We start from the raw sequence: 12,907 nt of genomic DNA, 5'->3' as shown, positions 1-12,907 counted from the left end.
ATTATTGATGTAAAGTGAATTCCAATTTTCAAAATAGCGAATCATTTGTAGGCTTATTAAAGCAAAGCCATTAAATAAAAAAAAAACTCTTTTAAAAAACAGGTGTATAAAATTATACATAATCTCAATAAGCCATTATGGTAATATGCCTACATTATCTAAACCAACAAGAAATTTCTAAATAAAATAATGAAGCATGTCCAAAATGAAATGAGAGTCTATTTCTTCGAAATAATAAAAGGTACTTACCAAAGTTCAGGAATGTATGAGAAAAATTGAGATGCACAGTAGACACAGAAACTGAATCATGTTTCTACTATGTTTTGCCTTCAACCTGATTGGACTATTGAGAAATTTCATGCAGCTGAATCCAAATGATGTGTACTCTAAAGTGAAGATATTGGTGCTTGCAATTTTGGGATTCAATTTGGTACATATATTTTAATTCTCCACAAACATGATAGAAAAGGGGCACAGGGCATCTCTTCAGATGACTAACTGCTGCTTGATTGTCTGTGGAAAACCAACCTAAAGTAACAATCTTTGTTGGTGCTTGCTCAGATCAGGTGGACCAAAACAGCAGGAAGCGCCTCTGACAGATTCCAAGACTCAAGTGTCTTCAATGAGACTTTGAGGATTACAAACATTCAGAGACACCAAGGAGGCCGATATTACTGTAAAGCAGAGAATGGCTTGGGGTCACCAGCAATAAAGTCGATCCGAGTGGATGTGTACTGTAAGTAAACTTTGGCTGACTATTGTGCCCACTAATTTATTTCCATGCTTAACTATGGTTTTCTGAAGACATATACATATCATTTGTTCCTTTGTGACTGAACATTTTATAGGATAGTGATAGTGCTTCACAAAATGTCTTTTTCTTTTTTATTTTAATTTTTTATTAGATATTTTCTTCTTTTACATTTCAAATGCTATCCCAAAAGTCCCCTATATCCTCCCCCCCGACCTGCTCCCCTACCCCACTCACGTGCACTTCTTGGCCCTGGCTTTCCCTTGTACTGGGGCATATAAAGTTTGCTAGACCAATGGGCCTCTCTTTCCACTGATGACCGACGAGGCCATCTTCTGCTACATATGCAGCTAGAAACACGAGTTCTGGGGGGTTACTGATTAGTTCATATTGTTGTTCCACCTATAGGGTTGCAGACCTCTTCAGCTCTTAGGTACTTTCTCTCTGTCTTTTTCTATTTTGCTTCTGCACATGGATAGGTATAGAGAGAGATCAGAGGTCAACTTTGGGTATTTTTCTTCGGGTTCAGACTACAAGTGTATGCTGCCATACCTGACATTTTCTCATGGGTTCTGAGGCCCTGAGCTTGTACAGAAAACCATTCATCAACTGAGCTATTTCCTAACTTGCTCTAAAACATTTTGAGAAAAGGAATTTCACTTCAAATTTTCATAATTTATGATATAATACATATACAGTAAAGGGTTTGTAGTATCACATTAATAAGATGGTGTATATACCAGAAACAGCAGTAGCCTTTTTGTATTAGGTGTATACACACACACACACACACACATATATATATATACTTTTAAGTGTACATGTAACTATATACATGCACATCTATATCTTAATGAACGTTAGGAAGAAAAGATCTTGCCATAATGTACTCTGACTGACTGGTTGGTTCACTTTTCTTGTGTACAAAGTAAACCACTCCTTTTTAAGCACACTTTTTATGTGAGCACAGTTATTGGCATCCCTGTGTAAAGTGACCATCACTGACCCTCAATGCATAATGCCTTCTGGAGATTGCAGCTTGATATAGTTCCTTCTGTCACATTTTCCTTCCTTACAACTTATTTAGAGTCCTCTGCTCTCTTTCCTTCTTTGCCCAACAGAGAAGCGAAGCGCCTGCATTTGGTTTAGCCTTTTACTTGGTTTCATCTGGCACTCCCGTTGTTTTCACAAGAAATGGCACTTATTTTTAAGTTTCTTATATTAGAATGCCTTTTTCTCCTCTTAAAGTAACTCAGACATAATAACAATTGAGGAGTTCCGGTTTCCCAGCCTGCTTTCTTTCCCCCCCTCCCCTTTCCTGTTCTTTCAACAGTGCAGGTGTTGCATAGTTAGGGTGAGGCTAGAAATTATCAATGGTCTATTCCCGGAGCCTATGCTGGGCTCATTTATCTATGGAGACAATAAGGAAGGAAGTAGCGACAGCAGCATTCATGATTCATCTTCCACAGATAAATGCTCACTGCCCTCTTGTTTATGACACAAGCCTGTGCTCCATTCTGTCAGGATCTCCTAATCCCAATATATCCACTGACATGATAATGCCAGGCGCAACCTGTATGGTACACCTATCTTCTGTGTACTCACTCAGATCTGCCATGCCTGCATGCTTTCCACCCAAGGCCAAGCACCAAACCTCCACATACGTTCTATGAAGTTTGAATATAATTGTAAGTTAAACGAAATTTCATTTAACTGAATTTAATACTCTTTGATTTAGTTATTAAACACCATTTAAATAGTCTGCTATTTCCTAATATGGCAGGTCATAAAGTTTAACACTACACATCTCTAGTAGTTTGAAAACAATGCAAACATCTAAAATGTTCTAGAAGTGAACACATGGTTCTTTTTGATTTGCCTTACTTTATTTTGGTAATGCTTAGGAGCTTTATACAAAGTAGGTTGGTAGCAAAATGTGACAGGAAACTCCTTGAATAGGAAATTTAAATTTTTAACATTCTCTTCATTTACTATATTTTGTATAGTCAAGCACATCTTGTTCATGAAGTTTGTTTGATGAGCCTATAGGCATCAGTCCCGCTGGATGTTGTATGTATCATAGAGTGGGGGTACTGGATTTTTTTTCTAAATGAAATCCTAAAAGTTCTGAAGCACAGTAGCAACCAGTTTTGAATAAGAGTTTCTGACTACATTGCTAACATATGGATTTGGTGGCAATAAAATATTGCCTTGCAGGCTTAAAAACTCATACACAAAGAAATAAATCATATCTGAGGAATTTCAAAGGACTTTCTTCCATGAATACGCCATTCAGGACCATCTTATGTTACTACCTTGTACCTTGGTACTCAGCCTGGTCAGACCTAAGTGCTCCCAGTTCATGAAAATGCATACCAACCTCATGGAGCCATGTAACCTTCTTCATTGTGACTTTCCTTTGGGGGTTTTAGATATAAATTGAGCTTCACAAACATCTCTTCTGTGTGACATGGATGAAATGGTACTGCATATGTGCCTGCCATACTTAAGTTATATTATTTTCTGTGCCTTTCTGATAGAGAATTAATGAGATAGTCATCTAAGTTTGAGAAAATAACATTAAACTTTTGATTCTGTGAACAAATGTAACATCACATTGGGAAGAATTTCCCAAGTAATACATTCATGATAAATTTATAGTGTAAGAATTGTTTCCCTAACTATTCCTGTTCATAAGGCTATGAATAACTTTCTCCTTTATAGCATATTTAAATCGTTTTGAGTGATAAAATATATCACAGTAAAGATAACTAACCTATTTGAAAAATGTGTTCTCAAAATATAACTTTAGCTAAAAGCCAGAGTATTTGGGTTCATGCGTTTCCATTTCCTACATGAATCTTTATAATTCATAACACATTCCATCACTCTTGATAAATACATGACTAACTGATCAATGATGTGGAAACTTTCCACACTGTAACAAAGCTCGTGACATAAACAATTTAACTGAGCAATGGCACTTATATCTTTGCACGTTTCAGCTCCTGGTTGGTTGGCCTTTTGGGGGAAACTTTGGATAACATCATGGTGTCCCTGTGTATAATAGAGTAGATGGTTCCCCTTAGAGCAACAAACAAGCAAAAACCCAGAGTGTAGTGATAGTCTTCCGCAGAAATCTTTCTTATACTCAAAGACACTGAATATTTGCTGGACCTCACATCAAAGTTAATATGCCTTGACATCACTTAAGATTTAGCATGCGACTTACAGTGTACTCAGCCTCTTTGAGTTTAACCAACCTTTAAGACAGCAGCACTCTAATACCTTTAATTTCCTCTAGGTGAGAGTTTGAATGAGAATGGCCAACATAGACTCATATATTTGAATGCTGTATCCATAGTTGGTGGAACTGTTGCAGGAAAGATTATGAGGTGTAGCCTTAGAAGAGCTGTGTCACAGAGGATGGTCTTCGAGGTTTCAAAAGCATACCCAAGGCTTACTCTCTTATTTTCCATTTCTAATTTGTAAAGATAGGATGTAGCCTCTAAAATACTGCCCTAGTGCCAGGCCTTCCTGCTTGCTGACTTGCTCCTGCCAGAACAGTCATGGATATCTGTCTGAAAGTTGGAGCAACCCCTAATTCCTAACTAAATGCTTTCTTTTATAAATTGCCTTTGTCGCTGTATCTCTATGGCACCACATAGTTTTTACAACCTAAGTTATTGTATAGTTTTAATTTTAAATTATGTAGTCTTTTATCCCTTGACCCAGAGTAATATATGTGTGTATTCCTGTGTTGTGGTAATCCTTTGATGAAAGTAGCCAAAAGGTTGACAAAAACCTTATATAATAAATACCCACCATAAACGTGAACAAATGGATATATCATGATAATGTCTGTTTACAGTGTGCTTTACTACTTTGGATTAGTTCAGGTCAGTAAGGTGATTTTCTTCCCTTGTAAAACTCTGTTAAAGATGTCTAGAAAGAATCCCTCTTCTCTTCCACCATGCCATGTTTTCTGTGTTGCCCAATAAATACAGAATGAAGCCCTTTGTTAGGAACAGGATAGACATAGACAATATATCTCAGACAGAGGACATACAGACTGTCAGACACCAAATAGACATACATAACCAAAAGGCTACAGACAGGCTGAAGATATAAGTAGAGAAGTAGAGAAGTCAAATTTAGACTTGATCTTGGTCAAATTAATCCCAGAGGAAGTGCTATGTTTACATTCGTGAATGTGACATAAACACATTCTGGTCTCTCTGAGATTATTTTAAATGTGGTCACTGACACAAGAAAAAAGAAGCAGCCTGTAACAAGATAGTCATGGAACTCGTTTAGTGTGTCCTGCATATGTCAATGCAAACTGCCTCCTAAAGTTTTCAGATAACACTGGTAGCTCCATACAAATCCTTCAGTAACAAGCATCTGGGCACAGGCTTTACATTCAAATCATAACAAGTAGCTTACTTGATGCTTTCAAAATGATTTTGCACTTCTCATTGTAAGCTTAAAAAGCAACAATCATAGTACATACAAAATAGGCTATAGGAAACATACAAGATGTTAACAGAAGGCACTAACAAGCTGTATGGGAAAAAATGCAATCAAAATATGCTGCAAGGTTCAACAGTGAAGAATGCTTGCAAAGATATAATAACACCAGCACCTGATCTGACAAAGTGTGATGTAAATATGTGGGGAATAAAAGAAAACTAGTGTATGGGAGCAAAAGAATTCTTTTCCAGGGAACATAATTTATAAACCAATGTGAAAGGAGAGGAAAACTATAAAAGCAGTGGAGAACACTGCAGCAGAACCAAATGTGAATAGAATGGGTTAGTATAGGACACATCTAAGCATGTGAAATCCCCAGTCCCTTGTTTCATATACAGTTATTTAGACTTGAATCTGAATTATACATTTTTATTTTACAAAACTTTGGCATCGATATTTAACCTTGTAGATTCTTGGTACTCCTCCTGCAGTTCCAACCTAATGCATCACAAATCTCCATCAGAAAGTATTCTGTAAACTGAAGAGTGAATTTCTTCTTATACTCTTAATAATTGGTTAGAATTGTTGGTATTTGATACTTAAAATTAGAATATTGACCTTACAGATACACTATAAGTAAAATACAGACAACATCTTAGGAAGTGGTGGTACAAAATTCTGATAAAAAACAATTTTCCTAACTTTTAAAAACAAACTGTTAGAGAGTGAGTCATTTTACTATTCATTGTTTATATGATGTTTTGATGCAATTTTTAAAATAATATTTGAAATCGTATTTTTTATTACGTATTTTCCTCAATTACATTTCTAATGCTATCCCAAAAGTCCCCCATACTCTCCCCCCAATTCCCTACCCACCCATTCCCATTTTTTTGGCCCTGGCTTTCCCCTGTACTGGGGCTTACAAAGTTTGTGTGTCCAATGGGCCTCTCTTTCCAGTGATGGCCGACTAGGCCATCTTTTGATACATATGCAGCTAGAGTCAAGAGCTCCGGGGTACTGGTTAGTTCATAATGTTGTTCCACCTATAGGGTTGCAGATCTCTTTAGCTCCTTGGGTACTTTCTCTAGCTCCTCCATTGGGAGCCCTGTGATCCATCCAATAGCTGACTGTGAGCATCCACTTCTGTGTTTGCTAGGCCCCGGCCTAGTCTCACAAGAGACAGCTATATCTGGGTCCTTTCAGCAAAATCTTGCTAGTGTATGCAATGGTGTCAGCGTTTGGAAGCTGATTATGGGGTGGATCCCTGGATATGGCAGTCTCTTGTTATATTGTGCAACTCAGGATAATATCATTAGATTCTGAAGGCTAAAAAAGGAATTTCTTAATTATGCTGCATTTTCAGTGACTTTCATCAGCTTAAAGAGAAAAAAGGTATATGGATTTATTTAAACTGTTTATAGCAGCTAAGTAAAAAGTATAAAAATAAATCAATCCTCATAACATTAAATAGTGTGCCACTGTCACAGAAAATTGATTTTGAGGAGTAAAAGATTAGCATGGCTTTTTAGCATGACAGAAGTAGTTTAAGAGCAGTTGCTTGCAGACATTTCTGCAAGGTTCAGAACACTTTGAGTTCTGAAATCTCTTTTTACTGGTGTTTATGTAGCACACAGCCTTGCACAATAGAGACATTGCTTTTACTAAAAGGAAAGGGCAGTTCTGTTTCCTAAGTAGGATCATCAAGGTAACGTCTACTTGAAGGGGAAGAAGAGAGCAATTTCATTCTGGGTTCTAATAAAATAAGCAATTTTCAAAGCTCAGTGTTTCTTGACTGAGTTATAAAAGTTATGTTTTTAAGGAACACACACTTGGGTTGCCCCATCTGCCCTCATAGACGTTGATGGAATGATAGCCTTTGAAAGCATGGAGCTGCGATTTCCATCTGAGAACTTATTAACCATGTCTCTCCTCGGTGCCCCAGAAGACCCTTGTCTACAGGCATCCACGAAAGTATGATAAGCTGCATGTTAGCCAACCAATAGATAAAATATCAGTCTTCACACTTCCTGACCTAACAAAGGTTTAAGGGAGTAAAAGAGGTCAACCATATTATTTCATGACTGAAATTTTTGATTAGAGGCATAAGATGGAGAATTACAGAGCAGTGTTTAGAGGAATGCTGATTATCATGTTGAGCTGTAGAAGGAATAAGAGATTAATTTGAAAGACTGGATGTTAAATTTTGTTGATCTGTGCCTGAGAATGCCTTAGACCTAATGAATGATGATCTGCTGAATACTGGAGAATAAGAAATGACAGCTTCCTGACTGCAGAATTACTGATACCTAACATTCTCTCTACTCTCATGTTGCTTTATTTGTTATAAAAGTAATTGTCACTCATTATAGCCCCACATTCTATATGGAGAAAGACAGTCCACATAGAACATGAGGTTCTGCACTTCCATATTCTCATCCCCAAATACATTTGCCACTTGAAGAATCTTAAGGCCATTTAAGCAGTTTTCTAAGAATGTGAACACCTAATTCTTTTACTTATTTTCAGCCATGCATGTGTGCTCACAGGGTAATAGAGGTCATACAACTTGAAAGGTTGGGGTTTGATTAACACTTATTCTTACTTCAAAAAGAAATTGAATTTGCAAGCATTAGCTTAATAAGTTTTCATGGGCAGACACTGTTCACAAGAGACAAATCTTTCCCCAGTATTCATTAAACATTTGCAGGCATTCTTATTTCAAAAAAATATCTCCTTCACCCTAATTCCACTTAGGTAGATTGTTGTATTTCATTACATTTAGAACAGGCTTTTTTTTAAGTCCATGTCCATAAGATGTATTATTTATTACATCTACACTCAAGAAATTAGTGGGAAAAGAGTTGCAGGCATGCCATCAATTTATTCATGTGGTATAATTATAAACTGTACAAACAAAATTTACCTGTGTTAGAGTTATAATTTGTACAATTAAAATGTTGACAATGAATTGCTGTTAGGTTTAATTTCATGGTGTCTTCAGCAGGACTTTTGGACAGAAAACCTTAGAAAAGAGCTAGAATCACTGGTGGGAATTCTGAAAGCATAGCAGAGTGAGGAGGAACATGATTCCCAGATCAATCCCATCAAGCATACTATGCACCCTTTCCAAACAATAACCCTAGTTACAAAGTCTGAAGAATGTTTGATATGGTAATTACAGTGTCTATTATGGGTAGATCTTGTGCTAATCACCCATTTAATAATAATCAAGACAGAATTTTGCAATTATAGGTATGCTGAATGGAAACAACAACAACAAAAACCGTTTTCTTGTAAATTTTATTTCCCGGGAATATTTGCACTAAAATGATTTCTATATAGCATTATAAATCTCAATAAAAGACCTTAGAAGTAGACAAACAGGCAAACATGTAATAATTTTATGTTTTTTATTAGGAATTTATTTCATTTACATTTCCAATGCTATCACAAAAGTCCCCTACATGCTCCCCCACCCACCCACTTCCAATTCTTGGCCCTGGCGTTCCCCTGTACTGAGGCATAAAACGTTTGCACAACCAATGGGCCTCTCTTTCCACTGATGGCCAACTAGGCCATCTTCTGATACATATACAGCTAGAGACACGAGCTCTGGGGGGTACTAGTTAGTTCATATTGTTGTTCCACCTATAGGGTTGCAGATCCCTTAAGCTCCTTGGGTACTTTCTCTAGTTCCTACATTGGGGACCCTGTGATCCATCCAATAGCTGACTGTGAGCATCCACTCCTGTGTTTGCTAGGCCCGGCATAGTTTCACAAAAAAACAGCTATATCTGGGTTCTTTCAGCGATATCTTGCTAGTGTATGCAATGGTGTCAGCATTTGTAAGCTGATTATGGGATGGATCCCCAGATATGGCAGTCTCTATATGGTCCATCCTTTCATCTCAGCTCCAAACCATCTCTGTAACTCCTTCCATGGGTGTTTTGTTCCCAATTCTAAGAAGGGGAAAAGTGTCCACACTTTGGTCCTCATTCTTGAGTTTCATGTGTTTTGCAAATTGTATCTTATACCTTGGGTATTAAAAGATTCTGGTATAATATCCACTTATCATTGAGTACATATTGTGTGAGTTCTTTTGTGATTGGGTTACCTCACACACGATGATGGCCTCCAGGTCCATACATTTGCCTAAGAATTTCATAAATGCATTCTTTTTAATAGCTGAGTAGTACTCCATTGTGTAAATGTACCACATTTTCTGTATCCATTCCTCTGTTTAGGGGCATCTGGGTTCTTTCCAGCTTCTGGCTATTATAAATAAGGCTGCAATGAACATAGTGGAGCATGTGTTCTTCTTACCAGTTGGAACATCTTCTGGATATATGCCCAGGAGAGCTATTGCAGGATCCTCCAGTAGTACTATGTCCAATTTTCTGAGGAACTGCCAGACTGATTTCCAGAGTAGTTGTACAAGCTTGAAATCCCACCAACAATGGAGGAGTGTTCCTCTTTCTCCACATCCTCGCCAGCATCTGCTGTCACCTGAATTTTTGATCTTAGCCATTCTGACTGGTGTGAGGTAAAATCTCAGGGTTGTTTTGATTTGCATTTCCCTGATGATTAGGGATGCTGAACATTTTTTTCAGGTGTTTCTCAGCCATTCGGTATTCCTCATGTGCGAATTCTTTGTTTAGTTCTGAGCCCAATTTATAAATGGGGTTATTTGATTTTCTGGAGTCCACCTTCTTCAGTTCTTTATATATATTGGATATTAGTCCCCTATCTGATTTAGGGTAGGTAAAGATCCTTTCCCAATCTGTTGGTGGCCTTTTTGTCTTATTGGCAGTGTCTTTTGCCTTACAGAAGCATTGCAGTTTTGTGAGGTCCCATTTGTCGATTCTTGATCTTACAGCAAAAGCCATTGCTGTTCTATTCAGCAATTTCCCCCCTGTGAACATATCTTCAAGGCTTTTCCCTACTTTCTCCTCTATAAGTTTCAGTGTCTCTGGTTTTATGTGGAGTTCCTTAATCCACTTAGATTTGACCTTAGTACAAGGAGATAGAAATGGATCAATTCGCATTCTTCTACATGGTAACCACCAGTTGTGCCAGCACCATTTGTTGAAAATGCTGTCTTTTTTCCACTGGATGGTTTTAGCACCCTTGTCAAAGATCAAGTGACCATATGTGTGTGGGTTCATTTCTGGGTCTTGAATTCTATTCCATTGGTCTATTTGTCTGCCACTATACCAGTACCAATCAGTTTTTATCACAATTGCTCTGTAGTAGGGGATATAGGACTGTTTAGATCATTAACCTGATCCTGATTTAACTTTGGTACCTGGTATCTGTCTAGAAACTTGTCCATTTCATCCAGGTTCTCCATTTTTCTTGAGAGTAGCCTTTTGTAGAAGGATCTTATGGTGTTTTGGATTTCTTCATAATCTGTTGTTATGTCTCCCTTTTCATTTCTGATTTTGTTGATTAGGATGCTGTCCCTGTGCCCTCTAGTGAGTCTGGCTAAGGGTTTATCTATCTTGTTGATTTTCTCAAAGAACCAGCTCCTCCTTTGGTTGATTCTTTGAATAGTTCTTGTTTCCACTTGGTTGATTTCGCCCCTGAATTTGATTATTTACTGCCATCTACTCCTCTTGGGTGAATTTGCTTCTTTTTGTTCTAGAGCTTTTAGATGTGTTGTCAAGCTGTTAGTGTGTGCTCTCTCTAGTTTCTTTTTGGAGGCATTCAGAGCTATGAGTTTTCCTCTAAGAAATGTTTTCATTGTGTCCCATAAGTTTGGGTATGTTGTGGCTTCATTTTCATTAAACTCTAAAAAGCTTTTAATTTCTTTCTTTTTTCCTTCCTTGACCAAGGTATCATTGAGAAGAGTGTTGTTTAGTTTCCCCGTGAATGTTGGCTTTCTATTATTTATGTTGTTGTTGAAAATCATCCTTAGTCCATGGTGATCTGATAGGATGCATGGGATAATTTCAATATTTTTGTATCTGTTGAGGCCTGTTTTCTGACCAATTATATGGTCAATTTTGGAGAAGGTACCATGAGGTGCTGAGAAGAAGGTATATCCTTTTGTTTTAGGATAAAATGTTCTGTAGATGTCTGTTAGATGCATTTGCTTCATAACTTCTGTTAGTTTCACTGTGCCCCTATTTAGCTTCTGTTTCCAGGATCTGTTCATTGATGAAAGTGTTGTGTTGAAGTCTCCCACTATGATTGTGTGAGGTACAATGTGTGCTTTGAGCTTTACTAAAGTTTCTTTAATGAATGTGACTGCCCTTGTATTTCAAGCACAGATATTCAGAATTGAGAGTTCTGGTTGGAAGATTTTACCTTTGATGCGTATGAAGAGCCCCTCCTTGTCTTTTTTGATGACTTTGGGTTGGAAGTCGATTTTATTCGATATTAGAATGGCTACTCCACCTTGTTTCTTCAGACCATTTGCTTGGAAAATTGTTTTCCAGCCTTTCATTCTGAGGTAGTGTCTGTCTTTTTCTCTGAGTTGGGTTTTCCTGTAAGCAGCAAAATATTGTTTCCTGTTTGTGTAGCCAGTCTGCTAGTCTATGTCTTTTTATTGGGGAGTTGAGTCCATTGATATTAAGAGATATTAAGTAAAAGTCATTGTTGCTTCCTATTATTTTTGTTTTTAAAGTTGGCATTCTATTCTTGTGGCTTTTTCTTTTAGGTTTGTTGAAGGATTACTTTCTTGCTTTTTCTAGGATGTTTTTTCCGTCCTTGTATTTTTTTTTTCTCTTATTATCCTTTGAAGGGCTGGATTTGTGGAAAGATAACGTGTGAATTTGGTTTTGTCATGGAATACTTTGGTTTCTCTGTCTATGCTAATGCAAGTTTGGCTGGGTATAGTAGCCTGGGCTGGCATTTGTGTTCTCTTAGTATCTATGTAACATCTGTCCAGGATCTTCTGGCTTTCATAGTCTCTGGTGAAAAATCTGGTATAATTCTGATAGGCCTGCCTTTATATGTTACTTGACCTTTTTCCCTTACTGCTTTTAATGTTCTATCTTTATTTGCTGCATTTGTTGTTCTGATTATTATGTGTTGAGAGGAATTTCTTTTCTGGTCCAGTCTATTTGGAGTTCTGTAGGCTTCTTGTATGTTCATGGGCATCTCTTTCTTTTGGTGTGGGAAGTTTTCTTCTATAATTTTGTTGAAGACATTTGCTGGCCCTTTAAGTTGAAAATCTTCATTCTCATCTACCCATATTATCCATAGGTTTGGTCTTCTCATTGTGTCCTGGATTTCCTGGGTGTTTTGAGTTAGGATCTTTTTGCATTTTCCATTTTCTTTGATTGTTGTGCCGATGTTCTCTATGGAATCTTCTGCACCTGTGATTCTCTCTTCCATCTCTTGTATTCTGTTGCTTATGCTTGCATCAATGGTTCCAGATTTATTTCCTAGGGTTTCTATCTCCAGCATTGCCTCACTTTGGATTTTCTTTATTGTGTCTACTTCCCTTTTTAGGTCTAGTATGTTTTTGTTCATTTCCATCACCTGTTTGGTTGTGTTTTCCTGTTTTTCTTTAAGGACTTGTAACTCTTTAGCAGTGTTCTCCTGTATTTCTTTAAGTGAGTTATTAATGTCCTTCTTGATGTCTTCTACCATCATCATGAGATATGCCTTTAAATCTGGGTCTAGCTTTTTGGGTGTGTTGGAGTGCCCAGGACTGGCTGAGGTGGGAGTGCT

General features: G+C 37.4%; 1 protein-coding gene across 2 annotated transcripts in view; it reads left to right on the top strand.

The window, feature by feature from the left end:
• Mdga2 (MAM domain containing glycosylphosphatidylinositol anchor 2) overlaps positions 1-12,907 on the top strand; it is a 766,587-nt gene that overhangs the window by 430,047 nt on the left and 323,633 nt on the right. For both annotated transcript variants that reach the window (XR_015045223.1, XM_021179084.3), the window contains exon 3: positions 562-736. Coding sequence is in view for 1 of the 2 variants with exons in the window: in XM_021179084.3 (XP_021034743.1) it covers positions 562-736 (175 nt within the window). In the remaining variant the exon portion in view is untranslated. The remainder of the gene's footprint in view (positions 1-561; positions 737-12,907) is intronic.

The sequence above is a fragment of the Mus caroli genome, unplaced genomic scaffold (genome assembly GCF_978045245.1).
Source record: "Mus caroli unplaced genomic scaffold, Mus_caroli_1 scaffold_14, whole genome shotgun sequence".
NCBI classification, from domain to species: domain Eukaryota; kingdom Metazoa; phylum Chordata; class Mammalia; order Rodentia; family Muridae; genus Mus; species Mus caroli.
This window is presented reverse-complemented; position numbering and strand designations above follow the sequence as displayed.